This window comes from Balaenoptera borealis (genome assembly GCF_965194805.1).
Source record: "Balaenoptera borealis genome assembly, chromosome: 3".
Classification (NCBI taxonomy): domain Eukaryota; kingdom Metazoa; phylum Chordata; class Mammalia; order Artiodactyla; family Balaenopteridae; genus Balaenoptera; species Balaenoptera borealis.
Genome location: NC_138866.1, coordinates 139875129 through 139897113, shown reverse-complemented (window position 1 = coordinate 139897113; position 21985 = coordinate 139875129). Strand labels below are relative to the sequence as shown.

At 39.9% G+C, this 21985-nt stretch overlaps 1 protein-coding gene across 20 annotated transcripts in view; it reads left to right on the top strand.

Annotated features, from left to right (window-relative positions):
* The window catches only part of MCTP2 (multiple C2 and transmembrane domain containing 2), a 263257-nt gene that overhangs the window by 113887 nt on the left and 127385 nt on the right, over positions 1–21985 (top strand). For 17 of the 20 annotated variants that reach the window (XR_014243575.1, XM_082388909.1, XM_082388908.1 and 14 more), the window contains 3 exons: positions 1654–1689; positions 12751–12915; positions 15198–15328. Coding sequence is in view for 19 of the 20 variants with exons in the window: in XM_082388909.1 (XP_082245035.1) it covers positions 1654–1689; positions 12751–12915; positions 15198–15328 (332 nt within the window). In the remaining variant the exon portion in view is untranslated. Of the gene's footprint in view, positions 1–1653; positions 1690–12750; positions 12916–15197; positions 15329–21985 lie in introns of those variants that run through there. The other 3 variants (XM_082388910.1, XM_082388906.1, XM_082388907.1) reach the window with 2 other exon arrangements.

Here is a 21985-nt window from a genome sequence, read left to right as displayed (position 1 = left end):
GTGAATTGACCCTCAGGGCCAGGGATTTAAGTGCATACGGGCATGGTGCAGTTAAGGGGTAAGGCACTGGGTGGAGGGCTGATAAACCTGCCCTCTGTCTTTTTTTCTCAGCAAAAATAGGATTTTCGTTATAATTATGAGCTCTGTCATCAGACTGCCTGGGTTTGAATCCTGACTCCACTATTTTTAGTTTTGAGAAGTTAAGTGATCAGGTCAAATTCACAGAATTACTTAATTCTCAGCTACAATTTGTGAAATGAGGATTTAAAAGAAAGATTATCTATTTTATAGGTTTGTAAAGGTCAAGATGATCAAATATAGTGCTTAGCATGGAGTAGACACCCGATATATGGTAGCTCTTAGTATTGTAGTAAGCAGACAGTAATACTCATTTTCCATTAATTTCCTTATCTATTTTTTAATCTTTGGTGATATAAAAATCAAATGAATTGTATTTCAAAAGGCTATTTAAGAATAGCCATGTGTACCTACAAGATGGTGATTAATTTTAGTGGTTGTTCTGGTTGAAAATATTTGTTCATATGTTGTTGGGAAAATACAAAAAGAACTGATTTTAATACCCAGATTGTAGTATCTATAACTCTGGGTCACATGCTGAGTGGTTGAGCTTAACAGTTTCACCAGGGAAAGTGTTTTTCCTGAAGAATATTTTCAAGACATTTTTGTACCAGCGTTTCTACTTGCTGGTCCCTGGAATATAAGTGGATTTTCCCCAAAGACAATTTGTTTTCTGGTTTCTAATTTACTGGGGAGACTTATTGGCAATGTGGATAGGTCATTTGCCTAAAGGCATTTTTTTTCCTTACTCATAATAGTTACTATGGGCTGCTCAATTAGATTCATAATTGAGTTGTAATCTGCCAAATTTTTCCAAGTTTTAACATCCAGTTAGCTGGTTAACCAGCCAGAGTAGAGCTTTGCAGTACTGGATGGTGACAGGAGTAATGAGAGGATTTTGTTAGGAGAGAACTTTAATTGTAGACGAAATTCAGCAGTCTTAGCTCGACAAATGAGAGATCAAAAGAGAACAGTGGTGAAGTTACTGGCTGTTCAGAACATTTTTTTCTTCCCTCCCTCACTGGTACATTAGCCTATTTTTCTTCATTGTGAAGAAATGACTCAGATTGTTTTTCCTATTATTTCAAATATTGAGATTTTCTCATCAGAGGGCAATGGAATTATTTTTTTCTAGTATCTAAAACTACAGAAACCTAAACATGAACTAACTTTGTCCATGAATTTCTTAAACATTTTTATAATGCTATCTGAATATTTCAGGTAGAAAAAACCTGCCTTTCCACTTTGCTTTTCGAGGTAAAATTAGAGTGTTTTCAGGCAAATAAAAACATAAATGTACCTGTAAGGACTGAGCAGTATTCTGTGTCCTTGTCTTTTCATTTTTGAATACTGTGAGAAAATGATGTAACACAAGCACAGAAATGTGATTTTTCTAGGTTTCTAACTATTGTCTTGCTCAAATGTGTTTCCTCTGAAACCTTAGAATGTGGGTGTCAGTTGTTCAAATATAGTCTGCACCATCTAACTAGCATGATAACATAATCATGTTGTTAACGGCTCTATTTCTCTCTTTTATTTTGCCATTTGTCACGATTCAATGGACATAATCCTTAGCGTTGGTCAAATCGGAAGCAGTTAAGTGCCAGCAAGGTAAATACAGCTGTTTTTTTTCCTTTACATCATGTGGATCACCTTTGTAGCAAAGACAAATGTAGACAAGATTATTATCCAACCTTTACATGGAAAGGCTTTCTTTTCCTCTTACTGCTGTTATGAATAAAAAGGAAACAAACTCCCTTTTAAAATTTCATTTAATAAGGGCATAGCCAGATGTTTGAACTTACACTTGTTTTAGTGTTGACATTTTATATGTACCGGTCATGTTAGAATGTTACACTTCATTAAGCTTGAATTATTTGGAGTTGTAGTGCAGTTAGATTTAGTCCTTTAGAAAGCTATTTACCATTCGGTGGAAACTGTTATAAGGACAGTGAAAAGATTGAGAAGAATACGTGGTATATTTTATAAATCTTTTTTATATTACTTTTATTTTACCTTTTTTTTTTTGTGAGCGTTTCTTTAAAGATTTCTCCATGAAATACCAGTGACTTTTTTACATTGTTAGTATCATTTTAAACAATTACATACTTCTGTACAATTTATAAAAAGTATAGGTGTACCAAGGTAGGGATGTGTTATTATCAGGTTATTAAGGTAACACATTGTAACTTAAGTGACTAAATGTCAAAATTAATGTAAATGTAAACAAAACCAAAAATATTATGTATAACTTACTTTAGCAGGTCTACTGCTTTTAAAAAAGGAACAACCAAGATGGAGGTGGCCGTGATGTGTCCGTGTATGAGGGGAGGGTGCGTGGGCAATCTCTGTATATGCATTTATTTATACACACACATGTGTACACAGATATATGCCATTTCTCATTTCTAACCTCACCACACTGCAGTTGTTTACTTCTCTATAAAATAAGGAGATTGAAACAAAGATTTCGTGTGTTTGTAAGAGCGTGTGTATGTGAAAGAGAGAGAGGGAGAGATTTGTAACCTGACTAGTCCCTAGGAAAGAAGGTAAACTTTCTAAACCTTGCTTTTTAAAATCCAGAGGAATCAAAGTTCTGACTCTTCCTAAAATGTATATCCTTTGCATTTTTGAGCACTTTAAAAATAACCAGGCTAAGGTGGTTTTCTTTTTTTTTTTTTTTTAATCTTCCCTGTTCACTTGGTTTCCAAGACTCTGGTTCTTTTTAGAAATAAACTTAAGAGACAATAAATAATCATGTGAAGTGGTCTCAAAAATTCCTCCAACTTTTGTCTTATTCCTTTATAGTCACTAGAGGGTAGAAGAACATCATTTCTCTCCGCAGAAGGGAGCCCGGCTCTCCCTCTCATGTATTAAGAGTTGCTGTAACCATTCGGAGCAGTAAAGTTTCCCAGCATGCTCTGGCGAAACCTGACAAAGCAGTATTTTCTCATTTATTGATTCTGCTGCTGCACTAAAACACTGGTACTGTACATCAATAACCATCTTTAGTTAGGGAGCTCCGGCCTGTGGAAGAGCACTGGCGGTTTGCAGAAGAACATAAAGGCTAGAAAGAAAAAATTGTGAGCTTGGGGAATATGGGAGTCTAGAGGAGGACAGAAGAGGTTAGGAAGAACAGCCAAAGGAATGAAGAGGGGGAGGAAAAATGTTGACGGCCGGGATAAAGATATCAAAAATATGAAAGGAACAGAGGATCCTGGAACTGTCATCTTCTTTTTTTCCCTATCATTGTAGTTTCGAGAATTTTGACTTCAGTGCACTGGGCTCAGAGACTAAATGCCCAAACCTAATACAATGTTTAATAAAACCTTAGATGAATATAGGTCATTGAAAGCTACTCACTCGTGATCTTATATGAGAGATGCCATTTATATATTGGTGAAGAATTTCAATTGTTAGGTTGACATTTTGCTGCTTAGAGTTTGCAGTTTTGGAGGAAAACATGAGATAGCTTCTAATTTAGCTTATGAAAATGAGTCGTGTGGAAAATCTGTAGACTCTGTGATTAACCCTCTGTGTAAGTAGTTAAAATACCCTGATCAACCTATCTTGGTATTTTTAAACTATAAGCTTCTTTTTTAGGATTTCCATATTATATTTAAAAATAAGGTAACAGAAGTTTAATATAAAGAAGATTACTTACTATGAGTATCTAAAATTTTACTAGTCCTAAGTGATGTATTACCTATAAAATGTCTTTGACTCTTTCACCTCAATCTTATTCTTATAATAACTTAACTTTATTTAAATAATTGCTCTTAGACCCATAAGTTTATAATTTTGCATCATCTAGAGGGACCCAGAATGGCAGAGTCTTTGTGGACTGTATTCTAAAGCATTTCCTGATTTTTTTTTTTTTTTTTTGGTCTCTCGTGGGCTTAGTTCCCCAACCAGGGATTGAACCTGCACCCTTGACAGTGAAAGCACGGAGTCCTAACCACTGGACTGCCAGAGAATTCCCCGTTTCCTTGATTTTGATACTGACCTTGATTTTAATACAGTAAATACATAGAGATTGCCTTTAAAAAATAGCTTTAGGTTTCATACAAAAGCCTTTGTTTTCCTTCTAATGAGCCTTTTAAAGAGAGAACTGAAAATCTTATTTGAAAGGAACTGAATCAGATAACTACTTCTTTTTAGATATTTACTATGCACAATCTTTTCTGTGAATAGATCTGTTTCCAAACCTTACTTCTCACTTTCTAATGTATATCACAGTTACAGAGATAGAAAATTAACAGCAGTTACTTCTCTTACATCAAATAGTCTAATGGGATAAAAACATGATGATAAAAGATGGAATTGATGGGTCACTGATTGTATTCAGAAAATCTGCATATATACACACCACACCCTTGCCCTTTCATTTGGGACTGTATTATGAGTGACCACAGTGCCTTTTTAGTTATGGACTTTCTTTATTTTAGATAATTTGCACTGAGATAAGTATTTATTCTCACATGGCCCCTCTTCTGACCCATTGTTTTATGCAATTATGTGTCAGCCATTTAAGGTAAAAGATATCCCTGTACCTAGTGCAACATTTTTTTTCTGTACCCTGATCCTAGCATTTAAACTTTTTCTCTCTCTAGCCCAGGGGTCATTGAACTTCAGCCTGAGTGCAAAATTCAGCCCTGTGTCTGCTTCTGCAAATAAAGTTTGATCGGAGCGCAGCTGCACTCATGCACTCATTTGCGTATGCACTGCCTCTGGCTGACATGGAAGAGTTGAGTACTTGGGGCAGACCCTAATTCTTACTACCTGGAACTTTACAGAAAGTCCGCCCGCCCCGCCCTCACTCCAGCCTAAGAGTGCTGGCTTCTTCCTCCTGTCACTGACCTTAACTTTTCTCAATATACTCTATTTGGCGTCTCAGCTTTTCCATCACCTGTTCTCCGCATTATGTTCCCTCTGTTCGTAGTACCTGGAATGGTTCTCTTTTCCCATTGTATTCCCTGACAAAATATAGGGGCCACGTTCTTGCTTTCAGCTTTTATGGATACTTTATTTCAGTGTCATGACTTGGTAAGAGTCATGAATTACATGGTGAGGGTTCTGCCTGAATTTAGGTTATGTCCTCCTTGTCTTCTTTCCCCTTTTCCACTTTCTCTTTTTCCCTTGGGCTCTGTCTGCCCCTCTGTTTCTAGCTCTCTGACATCTAGGACTCAGAGCAGGTAGGCAGTCTCAGAAAGGTGGAGCTAGTAGTAGCAGTGTTTTGCTGAGGTTGGTCTTCAACCCGGAGAGCTGCCTGTTGCATGGGCCAGTGCCTCCTTTCTCTGCTGGTTTGTCCACTTGGGCTTTTTGAAGTGTGCCATCCTCAGACTCATCGCCCAGCAGCCCCCTGGGATGGGATGCTGGTTGGGTCTTGTGACTATACGCTCTCTTGCCACGGGGTGACGTGGCATCCTTGTCAGTTGTGACCCCTCCCATGGGGTGCTGCCCCGGGGGTGGCTGTGTCTGTGGGTTAGCTGTCTGGCCAAATGAGTGAAGTCTGGGAAGTCTCAGCAAATTATTGTGGTTGTGCTTTTGCCTTTGATTCAGTTATACAGGTTGACCTTGTCAATTTTGCTTCTAACACGTGGGCCAAGATGGGTTCACTGAAGACCTCATTGCAGGTTGAAGCACTTTGCAGGGCTGGGACTCCGGTGGCTTTAAAAGTGTGGTTTTAACATATTTAGCTCCTGAAGGGTATCTTGTCACAAGGCTAGTTTAATGTGGAGGAACTTAAATTGAAAGAGGACAGTCAAACAATTTGGAGGGAAGCTCTTTCTGTCTGTCTGTCTGCCTATCTATCTGTCTATCTGTCTTGTCTATCTATCTGTCTATCTATCACCTACCTATCTATCCAGCTACATATCATGATGTGCTTTGTGACCAGAGCCCAGGTAAGAACCAGGAGGAAGACTGGATGATTGTTTTGTCTGTCATATAGTTTTGGGTTGAGAAGAAGCTGCTCAAACTGGAAGAGATGCCACTCCTCCCACCTTACTGGTAAATGCCCTCTGTCACTGTACCTTTCTCTAGGTGAACCCATGTCCCTTATTTCACTATGACCCCAGGAAGTAGCACAAGCAAAACCCCTTGTAAGAAGTGTGGTCCATTTGTAGAACTAAAGTGAGAGTATTGTGCCTGGACCACTTTCCCAATTAATAGGATGCTTTTTGTTTGTTTGGTTCTTCTTCATTTTGACACATTCTTAACTCAAGTGCCCACCCTTAGTAATACCTTTTACTTTTTTGTTTTCTTGGTTAAATTTGAAGGATTGGAGAATGGTATACCCCAAACAGCCATATACATCCATATACCTATCTATCTCTATCTGCTCATCTACATATCTACCTAATTTATTTGTCTGTCTCTCTATATGCCTATCTCTCTTTCTACCTACCTACCTACCTACGTACCTGCCTGCCTATCTATCTAGAAGTGACACTGCACGGGCACACTTCTAAATATCTTAACCCCGATGCTTCTACTGCCTTGTTATGAAGTCTAGGTCAGCATTACCCTGAGCAGAATGGTTTCTAGAGGCTTTCCTCATTTCTGTGGGCTTCAGTCATGCTCAGGTAAGACCTTGGATCTGTTAGAACTCTCAAACCTTGTGTGTCTCCAGCCCAGAAGAACAGAGCCACTTCCTTCGTAAACTTGGCATCAGATCTCTCCTCTCAGTGACATTAGATTCAGTTTTGGCCAAAAAAAAAAAAAAAAAGCCTCTCACTGAGCACATACTATATTGTCAGGAGCGCTGTCCTGAGAATTCGGAGACAAGAGTTGGCCATCATAACTGATGAGGGATTAGGAGAGATGAGAGTAAGGAGGTGGGAGTATTCAGAGACTAGGCCCTTATCTTGGCTTTACAGGTGGGTGGGGTGGATTGAAGGCTGGGGACCGAGAAAGCTGGAGTAAATCTCACCAGATGAGAAGGAGGAGGAAGTGAACTGAGACAGGACATTTATAAAATAATGTGGTGCATGGCAAGTGCTCCGAATTCTTTGTTATCAGTTCCAAAGGGGAGCCCCTGGGCCAACACCATCAGCGTCACGTGGACATTTTCAGAAATATGGATGTTGGGCCTCCATTTCAGGCCTCTCAGATCAGAAACTCTGGAAACGGGGCCCAGCCATCTTTTAGCAAGCCTTCCAGGTGATTCGGGAGCATAGTGATGTTTGAGAGCCACTGGTGAGGACTAGGGTACGGCGTGGGATGCTAGGGAAAGTAGGAGGCAAAGCCAGGGATGTAAGAGGGGCAGGCCTTGTAGAGCAGTGGGGAGCACTGCTAAATCTTAGGTTTGGCTGGGATTAGGGTGAGGCAGGTGAGGTGCCTGGTGTGTAAAACATGAGAAGGCACTCGGGCTCAGGGGCCAGCCCTGCGCTTGCAGAAGCCTGAGAATGAGCACCTCCTTAAATGTTTCACCCCGAATGCCTCACTTGCCTCACCCTAGTCCCAGTCTCGTATAGGGGTGCCCTTGACCTATTTTAAGTGAAGGAGAGACATAGAAATATGGAACACAGAAATGAAGGCCTGTGGGATGACACATGTGAATCAAGAGATACTAGTTGATGAATATTATCATATATATGAGCCCAGCATTTAATATTGAGCTTCCTAGAGGTCAGGGCAAAAAGGAAAATCTTGTTGAATCTCATGGCCTTCATTTTTTTCCCCCCTCAGTCCAGAACCCTGAGAATCATTGGGTATTTATGGACTTTATCAATTTTTAAAAATCTTCTCTTAGTCTAATTTTTATTTTTAAGTTCAAACATTGAGTGAGGATATTCCCTTTTAATTAAAAAAATAATATAATCCTTTTATAGCTAATGTCTGTGCATACAGATTATTCATATCCTTGGGACTGTGAAATAGTTTTCATCTATAAATATAAATCTCATCTTTCATGTCCATGCCCCTGTGGGAAATTTAAAAGGCTTCCTTTATATCCTATGCAAAAATGTTTGTGTAGTTCTAGGAGAATTTATGCCTACAGGGTTCTCTTCAGATGATATAAGGAGCTGTCGAGTAGCAGCTTTCTGGAAGCCTGTTGCATGAATGTATGGAGCTTCTCATGTCATGCTATAAAAGCTGTTGACAATGAGCAGTAGTTTTACATGTTGAAAAAGCTTGGAAGGAATATTTCATGGAAACCTTTTATAGACTGAATGTTCTCCCTTAGTTTTTCTAAGCATTGCCAACATAGTTGGAATCTTGCTTTACTCCTCATTTTGCTTACAAAATTAGTTCCTTTTTTTTTTTTTTTCATGCATTTGTCTCCTTGAGTCCCTCCTTTCTCACAATGACTCAGGAAAAATAATTAATGAGAGTCAAAATAAAATGGATTGGCAACATCGGAACACATACTTTTAAATCTCCATCACTGAGATGATCTAAAAGGTACCCATACAGTAATTGGCACCAGTAAGGTAGGCCTAGTACAAAAATCTTGTAAAAACATTTTCTCAATGCCCCTATTTTTTTTTAAATATTTATTTATTAATTTATTTTGCTGTGCCAGGTCTTAGTTGCAGCATGCAGACTCTCAGTTGTGGCATGCATGTGGGATCTAGTTCCCTGCCCAGGGATCAAACCCGGGGCCCCTGCATTGGGAGCACGGAGCCTCAACCACTGGACCACCAGGGAAGTCCGGACGCCCCTATTTTTAATTTTAATTTTTTTAACGTTTTGGTGTTTTTTGTCACCCAAGGGAGTGCTTTGAATTGTTACCCTGTGGTATTGGTCGGCATAGTTAGTTATGGACTGTGGCATCACTGAATATAACATTGCTTTGCTTTTGATAACTGCAGGCTATGGCCCCAGCTCCTGAACTCTGTGCCGTCCTATCAGGATCCTTCTTTACTCCTGACCTCCAGCCAAGCCGGGCCTGATGTAGGCCTTTTGCCTTGCCCTCCCATGCTATTCTTCCTGGCTTGGGACGGACAGGAGGCATCGAGCTAACATGTCCACTATCCCAGGGTTTCCTTTGTAGCCACGCCAGGAATTGGGGTACTGGAGTCCACATTGCTGTCTTCACAGCATGCTGCTTGGCCAAAATCCTCAAATAATGCATGTCGCCAAGCTACAATCTGTTTTTTATGTTCCAGGAAGGAAAATCTATTCACTGTTTTGAGAGTCTATTCCTAGATCAAAAACTCCTGAGAATTCTGCACCTGTTGGAAGTGAGCAGACGCTCCAAAGCCTATACTTTCAGTCTTTCTCCCTTTCTTCCCTTCCTTCCTGTGAAATTTTCGTGACCTGGAAGTATATTAATGTTTTGGAATCTGTTTCATTTTTACAAAAGCTAATATGTTTCTAAGTTAAATATCACACCTTGTTTTCACTAGTCATAACTAAGTTGCATGTTTCAAAAGAAAGTCACTTTTTCTGGGTGTGGATTTGGTGGGGTGAGGGCCAAGGAAGAGAGCCTATGAATGAATCCACATAGAAATAGTAAAAGGTCCTGACCCTCTGGGAGGAAGGAGAAAAATAACAAAACCCTGATGTACTATATTTTATCCATTATGTCTGCTGAGAAATTAGGGTCGGGACCCAGAAGCTTTGCTCTATCTCCTGGTGTTTGTTTCAGCTCAGGTGGGGTGGGTTTCTCCTTTTGATGGGTCATTTCCTTCTCTCCTTTCACATTCCAAACTGCATTAAGATGACAAATTTCACATATAGGGCTCGGGCACAGTCATGAAAACCTGAGCTATTGAGCTAACAGAGTGAGTGCAGAGGAGTCGATTTATGGTGGGGAGAAAGGGAGCATTTGAGGAGCACAAAAGATTTGGATAGCCCAGGTCTGCATCAGAGCACACATGGGATGGGCCGGATGCCGCCCACAACCACAGACCCTGCTCTTAAGCCTCATCACAAGTCTCAAAGGTGGAAGAGAAATGCGAAAGTAGTTAAGAAACGTCTTGAAACTCATACTCATATCCTAGACTGCATCGCTTGCAAATGAAACATTTTTTTGGACATAACCTTATATTAGGCTTTGCAGAAATACTTAGGGTGAAATAAGTAGAATAATGGTCCTGTGTCCTTTTCTATCTGTGAACTGTGCAATAAATACGTCTCTTTTCTTACCCCGCTTTTAGTAAGGAAAAAAAAAAAAAAAATCTTGGACAGCAAAGAGCAAGTCCATCACATCAAACATGACTGTGTTAAATACTAAAATGTTCAAAGTCCGACTGAGATAGATAAAGGCTTTGATGGAAAGTGGATATTTCCCAGGGACATTGCAAGCAATAATCCAGATGTTAGAGTGTAATGCAACGAGTGTCCGTGGATAGATCAGGAGCTCCAGCCAAGCCGGGCCTGATGTAGGCCTTTTGCCTTGCCCTCCCATGCTGTTCCGCCATATGGAACCTATCTCTGGGCCCCCTTAATAACCAGCTTTGGATTCCATTTTCACAGAGCTCATAGAGCTAAGTGGGGCTGTTTTATGGACAAGTTAGAAGCCTTTCCAAGATAAACATCCAATTTGAAATTAGGACATACCAAGCCACAAAATTATTTTAGGGCATATTTCATGGAAGCACTGCCATTTTTCTTAGGCAATTGCCAGACTGTAGGATGCCCTTTGATCCCTTGTGGACATTACTCCCTTCTTTATAAAAAGGATTTTGAAATAGTTGCAGTGTTTAGGGAGGAATATATCTGTCGGAACTTTGAAGCATAGCCATGGGACAGGTCATGCTTCAGCTTGTTGGTTGGCAAGTCGAACTTTAAGAAGAAAAAAACATAAAAAAGGAAAGTGCAGCAGGATATATGAATCAAAATCTCATTTTCTTTTTAAAGATAGAAATTTTCAGCCCGTGTGCTTACTAAGCTAGAGAATGTATTAAGTGTATCTACATCTGTATGCACACATATAGATTATATACATATTTATATATGTATTTGTCTATATATTGTGATGGTGTGCATTGTTTTTAGCAAATATAAAATTACTTAACTTTATTTCATAAACCTTCATTATTGAATATATTCTGTCCACAACCCAACTGCAAATAGAAGTTAGAAAAAGAATTGTTCATGTTTTCCAAAGGAGAGGGTTTTTTTCTTTTTTAAAAAAATTACTTATTTTCCCATCTCCCTTTCCTGCTCTGTTTCAGCACCTCCAAACCCCTGTGCGTGTGTGTGCACTTGTGTGTGTGTGCATTTGTGTGTGTGCGTGTATGTGTGTGAATTCCAATTTCAAGAGAAAAGCAACACAGATATGAAGTTGGGAGTACAGATTTCCTTAAAAGTATTTTGTTTAAGGAAATCATAAAATGATCCAAACACTTGGCATTATTGCATCATTTATTAAGGGTGGTGGAGTGACCTGTGTTGGATGAGGTAAGCTGGCGTGTAATTAACATGGCACTGACATACCGTTTGTTGTGATAAATTGTGACTAACTGGTCATCAAACCGAGCAAATTGATGCCTAAATGATCTCGAAGATAGAGTGAGCAGATGACAGGAATGAATATATAGTGTTAGAAATTCATTGCTTTACTATGATACTCGACACCATCTACCTTCTTCAGCCCATTTATTTCTCCCTCAAATCAAGCCGTCCACACTCGTGCCATTTCACTTATTGAACGGAGAACGTGAATGAACTCCGCCAACTGAATGCAGCCTGCAGATCGTGTCAGGGATCCTCACTCAAACAAACTAACCATAAAAAGACACTGTTGAGACCTTCAGGGCATTTAACAGTATTAAAGGAATCATGGTTACTTGTGTTGAGTGTGATCATGGCATGGTGCTTAAGTAAAAACGAACAAGGATTTTGCTTTCAAATATTTCAGGCAGAAAAAAAAATAGTGAAGGGATAGGTGAAATAAGGTTGACAAAATGTCGAATCTGATGAATAAGCACATGGAGGTTTGTTGTTCTATCTTTGTGTGTGTTCGAAAATTTACATAATGGAAATTAAAAATAAAGTGTGCGTGGCCTCTTTATAATTTAATAATAGGGGATGTTTGCCTTTTTCTATATTCTGTTTAAGGTGTGTGTGAGTAATACAATGTAGAAAAGGAAAAAAAAAATAAGGTAACAAGTTACTGAACCCCTACTGGGTCCCAGCCATGGGGCAGTGTTCTTTATGCAGCCCTCTGCAAAGCTCATCTGGCTGGCTAGCCGATTACGGGCTATATCAGGAGTTGTGGATCTCACAGTGGTGTTAGGCTTTTTAGTTGTAGCCCAAGGAATAAAGGGAAGTGGGGACAGATTCAAGTGTGAAGGATAAATTCAAAACCATAATTTCTAAATGCCCAGAGGTATTTTGTTTCCCTGAAAAGCAATGCCTGGTTCTTATATCTCTGTTTCCCAGAATGCCTTTCTTCCCTTCCTACTATTAAAATAGCCAAAGGCCCAGCTGAAGGATTCCTACCAAAGAGCACATCTAGGTGGGAGTACAGGCCAGTGCCAAATGCAAGTGTTGTTCGAATTCATGCTTTGCTATATGTTTCAAGTCCAATGCTTGAGAAGGAAGTCACATAACTGTGATTGCAGGTTTGCAAAGCCAGTGAAGAATATTAACACTTTTACCTGGCAGGGAGTGCTATTTCTAATCAAATATTGAAAGCTGGAATTCCTCTGATCACCAAAGTCACACTCAAGAATTATCAGCAAGTTTATAAGTTATCTTTATTTTTTGCTTTAGCCCTCTTTGATACGCAACCTCCGGCTCTCAGAGTCCTTGAAAAAGAACCAACTCTGGAACGGGATTATAAGTATAACTTTGTTGGAAGGAAAGAATGTCTCAGGAGGAAGCATGACAGCGATGTTTGTCCAGTTAAAACTGGGAGATCAGAGGTATAAAAGTAAGGTAAGTTCTGTCAGTTCCTTAAGTAGAACAATATCTATAAGATTAAAACAATGGAAAAAAAAATGTTTTCCCACACTAAACTTTGCAAGAACAGAATTTATTTTTAACCCTCCTAACTGTATTAGGAGCATCCCAGAAAACAAAATAATTGTATAGGTGCAGTCTATTAATATGGGTATTTGATTGCTTAGTATAATCTATTTTAATATACTAAACTGGAGCTAGAGAAAGCTTATTAAGTAATAGATTTGAATGCATGGCTTATTTTTGTTTTGCAAATAAGCAAACTATGTTTCAGAGAATGAGGGAAAAGGATTACTAAATGCGTTCAAAATCGTATAAAAATAAAATGGTATACTATGTTATAGTTGGATTAAAATATTTGAGTTAACTAAACATGTTTTCAAAATTATGTACTCTGGGCTTTCTCTAACTTGTTGGTATGAACACTAAAAATAGACATCTAGCGCTGCTGGGGTTTTTTTTGCTGTGATTTTTTAAACTATCTAAAAAGTATTAAAAGTGATTTGTTTTGACCAAAGGTAATGGCTTTTTTTAGCCGTCTTTAAAAATCAATCATCTTATTCTACTGATCCAACTTCCATTTAATTTTTAATCTCAGTAATTTGGTGTGGTTTTTATTTCAAAAACACTAGTCTCCAAACCATGGTAATTAATTAGTTTTACATAACTGTCAGACAGAAATATTTCCTATGTTTTATGGATTGAGGGAACTAGGGTACTTGAAAGTTAAGTCATTTGCCAAAAGCCACATAGGAAGAAAAACATCAGTGGAAGATTTTGAAAATAGGCCTGAGGATATTTGCAGTTTGGGCTTTCTAGTGTAGAGGACTTAACTGAAGCAGACTAGTTAGAAAATGATTTAGGGGGGCAAGAGGTTTTCTCTGCTGCACAATTTTCAGTGCAAAATCAAATTTGAAATGTCATTTACTCCAGCACAAGGAGTAGAGGATTGAAGCTCATACTGAAGAATCGTTTATTATAAGAAATGCAAAAAATTGAAGACAAGTTACAGCAGAAATATACAGATAATTATTTTAACCAGGCAGTTTTAGGCTGTACTTCACAGTGAGTATATCCAGGATGACCAAAGCTCTCCACTAAGATTCCTTTAACGATCCAGGGTCAGGGTAAGGATTTATAGAAAAATTATTCATCACTAAGCACACGTACCCTTTTAGACTAAGGTGAAGTGTAGAATTAGTCCAGTATCTGCTATGTTCCCCCTTGGGGAATATTGCACTTAATTTGTGGTCTAATAGGTTTTTTTTTTTCTTCATGGTTTCAAAATGCTGTGATCTGCTATATTTAAGCCCAATGATGATGAAAAACAGCGTAAATGATGTTACGTGATGTTGGCTGCAGCTGAGGTCTGAGCAGTCCCTGTTTTCTCACACGGGGATACTTGGCCCCAGGATTTAATAGTTGGCCCTTAGGTCCTGATTCTTAGTGGCCTGCATTTTTGCTCACTTTTTATTCACAAATTGAATCTCTGTGTAAATGAAACAAAAATGAAAGTCCTGCCCATGAATCAAACACACAAGCAATTTGAAATCACTCTCGGAGAACACAGGAACACTTGTGGAGTTTTCAGACCACGTTTGTTAACCTTTAGGTTTGGCTGCAGTGGAATTTCATAGTCTTCCTCTCATTCTAGTGACTGGATTCAGTAAACTTGGATTTAAAAATAGGCAGCGGCCTACAGGTTACGGGTTTCTCATGTAATGCATCTGACAGATGTTAATTAAGACCCCAGACTGTTAATTCACATAGTTCTTAAGCCAGCGCTGAATGGATGTGCCAATAAAAATGTTACTTCCATTTGATTAACCAATTAGTAGTATCTTTTGTAAGAGAGAACAACTGTAAAATGTCTATTGAGATATGATATTGTATAGAGAGCATATCTCAATAGTCATTATTGTGTGTGTGTAATAAATATTATATAATAAATATATATATATCAAAAGTATGTATTTTATATATATATAATTTACGGTTTCTTTTGGGATAACAGTGTTTCTCCAAATTTGGTGGATAAATTAGTGAATCTGGGGAGTCAGCTAAAAGAGTATGATGTTTTGCCAATTCCGGAAACCTTGAAGTCCCTTTCGTTTCCAAAAAGAAAAGTTTAACTTTATAAGAGCAATCGTAACCATAATTATGATCTCCTGCTGTTTAAGATATGAAATGAATGTGTAGTTGCTGTAGCAATGAATGCCATTTTAAGAAAATAAATATTATAACTGCATGTTTTCTAGACACTGTGTAAGAGTGCAAATCCGCAGTGGCAGGAACAGTTTGACTTTCACTACTTCTCTGACAGGATGGGCATTTTGGACATTGAAGTGTGGGGAAAGGACAGCAAAAAGCACGAGGAACGTCTGGGCACGTGAGTCTGCTCTGCTTTCTAAACGGTGGGAGATGTGTCTACATGAGGCTGGTCTGAGGGAATATCTTTATCTGTGTGAGCTTAGAATAAAACCTCATATCCCCACCCACCAAGGAGCCATAAGTTAGCTGGACCCTAACCTGGGGAAAGTTTTTTCATTTTTTTAATTTAGTATTGATTACAACAGAAGAAAATTGTATGTGCCAGGAATTCTCTAAAGAAAGATAATGTACCATCTCAGACTCTTTGGGAAATGTTGGTATAAATGTCCAATGCACCCTATGATTTGGGTTTTGCTACTTAGTGAAATACCATATAATTTATTAACACTGTGAAGCTAGGTGTTCCAAATTGATGGAGACTTTTCGGTGTCCTTGATGAACTTTGTGGCAAATCATAATGAAATCTATTGAGGCCAGATTTGTTTTATTTCTTTACTTTGGACCTTCCCAACTTAATTGAGGGGCTCACTCGTACATAACGAAAAATACTGTAAGTACTATAGCTTCCTTATAGGATTGTAGTAAGAATATAGTTAAATGCAATTGTGCCTGCACTGTGGCTGCTCCAGTTTAAGCATGATGGAGATGCTGGTGGAAGCATACATCTCTGATCTTTCTGATAGCCCTGCAAGTTCTCGGTATTATTTTTGTTTTATAGATGAGGAAATGGAGTGCAAGAGGCTTGCAGACATCTTTGCTGTAGACTTCAGAGCAGCGAGTGCGAGAGTCAGGATTCTGTGTTTTCAAAGACCAAGTTTTTCCCACCAAACCACTGCCTTTTGTTCAGCCCATATACATACAATTTGCCCACCAATCCTAAGTAGAAGCATTTAAAGGGCTCTCAACAGCTGTTTGTGGTCTTTTTCAAACCAAGTTCTCTGGAAACCTGGGTTCAGGGAGATGCCTTGGGGTCACCCTTGGAGAACGGGGGTCTCCTGAAACCAGAGCATCTCCACTTTTACCTGTGCTCTACATTGGTAGAGCTCCATTCGAGGGAAGAGTTTACTGCTGAAAATGAAAGATTGAAAACACTCATCCAGTAGAACGCCTTCATTTTATAGTTGAGGAAGTCCAGAGGCCCAGAGAAGTCATGTTTTTCCATCAGCAAGGAATTTAGGGGCAGAAATGGGATGAGCCCCAGTGAACCCGATACCTGATGCAGTGCTTTTTCTGTGTAAAACACTTAGCGGAGCCTGGTGCACGGAACGTCAGCTCTTTTTGCTGCCGTTACCCTGTCCCAGCTCAGTGGCTCCTCCTGAGATAGGCAGGTGGGAGTTCGGAGGCCCAAGCTTCTCAGCAGAGGCACCTCGTCTCATGGGACGGCCGGGCATGTTCCAGGTGCCTAATAAACCTGGCTCTCACCCACCTGATGCCAGCAACATTCCCCAATTATCCTGTGGAAGACACACACACACACACACACACTGACAGCTCATGCACACATGTCCAAACACCTGCTAGGAGAGCAGCACTGCCACAGACTGAGACATGGGTGCTTTTCCCTCCACGTGTTGTGGCCCTGGTTACATTGCTTTGCACAGCCCTCTCGTCCCCAGCTCTGTGCTGCTCTAGCAGGTAGTAGCCGTGCTTCCTTGGAGATCTCCAGGGCCAGGTTTGTGTTTTTGGGTACCAAACTAGGTCATGTCACACTCTCCAGCCCAGGAGAGAGGTCTTCCTGTGGTCAATCATTTCACAGATTTTGCCTGTCAGATACCTTACTAGTCTCCCCCCAACCACCACCCCCCTACACCATGGGGTAACTGAGACACCTCAGAGTCTTCCCAGTGTCTCCCACCCTGGCCACCACTGTGACACCCCAGTGCCCTGCCAACACCCATGGTAGGAGGATCAGAAACTTTGTGCTAGCCAGCAGAGCAGGAATAAGTCACGTAAATGCACAAATGCAGAGAACTCTGTGTCCCAAAGCGTTATCTGAATGGTGGGAATTTGGGCCCCCAGTGATGGATGGCCAGCGTGTTATTTTAGTAGGTGCAGAAGATAATGGCCTTTCATTCTGCATGTCATTGTGCTGTTATGTTTCCTTCACATAATAGGAAACGCTTTTCCAAATGAGTGTTAAGTTTCTTTACAGACACAAAGAATAATTGGAGATGTCCCTCTTATGCCATGTTTTGTCATTTGGGTCTTCATTTATTATTTGAGCTATTTCCTGTTTGTAACTTAGACGTATACCTGCCCCAGTGGTCATTCTGTCCTTCCTTTTCATGGATTTTAAAGGATTTTTTTTTTTTTGGTATCCTTTTCCTTTTTCCTCTCCTAAGGTACAAAAGATAACAAAAATATCTCTTGGGAGTTGGCTTACACAGCATTACCCTGAGTGAACTTCCAGGTGGGGTGAGACTTACCCTAAAATACATACTTCTTGTCAGAGTTAAAAGAGAGATTGTGCTGGCATATGCATATCACAGACCTGTTACTTACTGTTCCTTCTTATTTAAAAATGTTCACTTACTGTTTTCCTGTTCTTTGTTGTAATTCTAAGGCTCAGTTATTTTTTCTCCCAACTGTTGGGAAATACCTTTTTGCATGAGAAGTGTCTTTGACAATGTTGAATGAGTCATAACTGTCCTCAGACCTGTCTCATATTTTGTGTTTGGATAACACCTTGATCCTAGTAATTTAAAGTTCTGCATGGCCTAAGAAAGTCCTCTGCCAGGCAGTTTGATGTGAGGGAAGGAACACCAGCCTTTGAGTTGTACTTCCTGGGCTGGCTTGTAACCACAGCGTTTGCTAGCTGCGTGACCTTGGGCAGTGACTTTCCTTGTGGTTTTCTATTTGTGTAATGGGGTTTTCCACCAATTTGCAGGTCATCATGGCAATTGGCAACAATGTTTCTTGTTGGTAGCTATTATTATTCCTATTAATTTTCAGATTTTTTTTCTGGATGGTAACTATAGATCCCCACAACATTTGCAACTAAAATTCTGTCATTTAAGTAACTGAAACACCAGTTAAAATTCAGCATATTTTTGTTTCTTCAAAACAGGAGAGACATTTTTTACATTTTTTGGTAGAAGTGAGCCATGACTGTCTTCCAAGACATGGTGGGAAGGACATTCGTTGACTGGAGATCTGAGCAGTGTCGATTAGCTTGAACAATACTGGGTTTTGTAGCTGTGGACAGAAAGCTGGAGTAGTGGTCAGTCATGTGAAGAGAAATCACGTTGGCATTGGTGGCTTGCTAGCTTGGTGATGGTTCAGGCATGGCCCACCTCCGCCCGGTAGCCAGCCTCCCCCAGGCTCTTCTGAGTCACGGGGAACGTTCTGAAATCCCTTGTGTCATGGTGCACCTGTGGGCTTCCACTGAGCCACAGGTAATTCCTGAGGAAGTCAGGGCTGGTGAGATGAAGGTGCTTGGGCAAATCCAACACCCCTCCCAGACCAGGGTGCCTACTAACTCAGCTGTTTGTTCATGGACCAAAAAAAGCCAGTCTTTTGAGTCCATCAGTGGTCTAGAGACAGAGAATTTTTAGGGAGGAGTAAGAAATAAAGCTAAATATAACCTGCCCCAACTTTTAAACAAAATGGCAAGAGTAGAAATACAGATTAACCCCCTTGTCAACCTGTACCATTTCAACGTGATCGTATCATTTTCTTAAAGTGTATTTTACATTTCCCTGTGATTCCGGAGATTAATTTGTCACAGAATATTCTAGACTTAATTTAGTTTGGAAACTTAAGAATGAGAATGCACAAGCTCATTTTAACTGGGCTGCCTCAGAGCCAATCCTCAGCCCCATGCAGTGCCTCAGAAAGTGACTCTGACATGCTACCAGTTTACTGGTGACTCTGGTGCAGAGGAGAATCAGGGCTAGAGGATTTCTTTGGACAGTCTGCACCCCATGTCGCTGATCTGCTCTTACAGCCAGGCATGATGCAGCCGCCATTTTCTTCCCGTTCACCCCCTTCCTTAGCCTCTGAGATGTACAGCTTTTAAAACTCTAGCACCCTTTTCTTCCCCTTGCATTTAAGTGAAAAGCTGACCAGTCTATAATATAAAGCATAGAATTATGGTAATGAATAAGAGGTTAAAAGCTATCATGGCAAGTGGAACTTAAGCAGGTTTGGCTGACTGATATGGTAAAATTATGTGTTGGAATTAAAACATTAAAATGCGGTGGGATTAATGGAGAAAGACAGGAACAGGAGGTCAGAAACAACGCTAAATCAGCACATTAACTGCCTGTGGGCCAGAGGGGCTGGCTCTAATACATGCAGAGGAAAAAAAAAGCTTGCAGAGGAAAAAAAAAAAAAAGTAATTTAGTCCTTGTTTCCTCCAGGTGAATAGAACCACAGGCCTTTCAATCTGGGAGGCACCTAGTACATAATATTTATTTCCCTTTCTTTAGGTAGGGGAGGAAATAGACACTACAGAATATTTAGTTGGTTAACCAAAAAAACACTGACTTTATAATTTGGAGTTTTTGACTTGGAATTTTATTTTGCCACTGGGATGCCTTTGTTTGTTCGTTCATTTTATTGAACAAATGTAGAGCACGTCGTGTATCAGACATCCTGCCAAGTGCTGGGGGTTCGGAGGTGGATTCTGTCCTCAGGCATTAGGTTGTGGGCAGCGTCTTGGGGGTGGAAGGGCAGCTTCCTGAAAGAAGAGAGTCTAAGCTGAGACCTGTAACATGAGTGGTGGTTAGCTTGACAAGGAGGAAGAACTTTCCAGGAAGATGGGACCACATGGACAAAGACTTAGAGAGGAGGGAGAACACATTCTGAGAAACTTGAAAGGGATGAGAAGGGTGGGTGATGTCATGCGATCAAACTAGAGAGGAAGGCAGGAGTGAGGTCACAAAACCATCGGATTCCATGAGCTGCAGATGAACAACAGTGGCTCCTGGCTAGACACAGATGCATTAGTGCTCTGCTACTTTATGTTTCTAATGCAAAGCTTGTTATCGTAGTGGAGCTCTTTCGGACTGAATGGTCTAAGTTCTGACTTTGGAATGAGGATTTCCTGGTCACCTAAGGGCCAGCGTGTAGCACCTGCTGAATGATGGCCCAAATGTGGTCATTCCCCTTGCCTGTGAAGTCACACATGATGCCACGGGAATAGACCTAATTTGCTAGTGCTCATTACTCATGTGTTTTACATGGATGCCCTGAGCACGTGTTTTCCACATTGTTTCCTCAGATAGAAGAACAGTTTTATAAGTTTTATTGCTTTATCGGTTTTTGTTAACAAACATGTCTTTAGATATGTTGGCCAGAGTCTCGTGGGCTATGGTGAGTTAAAAGTTATTTTTTCTTTTAAATTGATCTTAGGTCAGTATCTCTTGATACCTTTATCAGTGTGTTTGTACTGTCAGCTACCAACCTGGGAAAAAATTTTTAAATACTTCCATCGCTATAATACACCACAGCCGAATGACTGGCATTTCTCTAGGTTAGGGGTCAGCAAACTAGGGCCCATGGGCCAAATGCAAATGGCTGCTTGTTTTTGAATAAAGTTTTATTGGAAAACAGCCTTGTTCATTTGTATACATTGTCTATTACTGCTTTCATGCTACAAAAAGAGAGTTGAGTAGTTGCAACAGAGACCGGGTGGCCAACAAACTAAAAATATATTTACTGTCTTGCCCTTCACATAAAAAATGGTCTTAGTGCCTATCACTTGTTAATGTTGGTGTGGTTTTTAATGATAATTGGAACACTCATTATGAGAGCCTTTTAAACCACATATCTGAAAACTGAGTTTATTTTTCAAAGAAAATTTGCATCCATAGTAGTAAACTCAGTTTTCATCAGTGCTCATACCAGGTTGCCATTTGGGTAGAGTTTGGGAAGAAACTTAGGGGATACAAAATGGAAGAGAAAGAGAATATATAACAACACCTGTAAAATTCTGGAATCAATGAGTGAGCAAGTATTGTTTATAAGAATGAGAAGGAAGGGAGGAGGAGGAGGGTTTTGATTTGCCCAGGAAGTTGGGCTGGATCTCTTCTCCTAGGCATTCTTAGGGGCCAACCCTGCACTTTTCCCGGAACTGGTAACTAAACAGTTAACAGAAAGCCTTGGGAAAGAACAGCAGATTCTGTAGTGCTTCAGTAGCAACGAGAAAGAATGAAGAGACTGACCAAATTATTTAGTACTTTCTCAGGGTAGAATCTGGTACCCTATAGAAAATTAAGGAAGCAGCCCAGAGTCTCCTTTCAAGATTTTTTATATTAAACATGTCTTTGATGAATATATTTCAGAATGATTATATCTTAAAGATTTTAGAGTATTTATCTTTACTTGAGCCTAAAGAAAGCCATTTAGTTCACATGATACTTAACCTTTCTTTAGAAGATTCAATGAGTCTTGTGGTAAAAGTATTCTGAAATTCTGGAAGAAAAGTCCTTACATTTTTTTTTTTTTTTTCTTCTACTGCTTTTGCTGATCATACAAGCTAGTTCCTAGCTTGGGGTTAATGTAAATATTTCTTCAGCCTCTGGCTAACCTCCCGAACATTCATTCTGGTTCTCCTTCAGATGTGAGGATGAGCTGAAGCCATGGGGACTGAGGTTGAAACAGAGAAAAATGGGAGGCCTGGAGGAAAGGGTTTTGTATGAGATTCATTTCTTCTTACTCCCGTCTTTCCTTCTTTCTTCCAGAATGTGAAAATGAATGGGGAAGCCAGGTG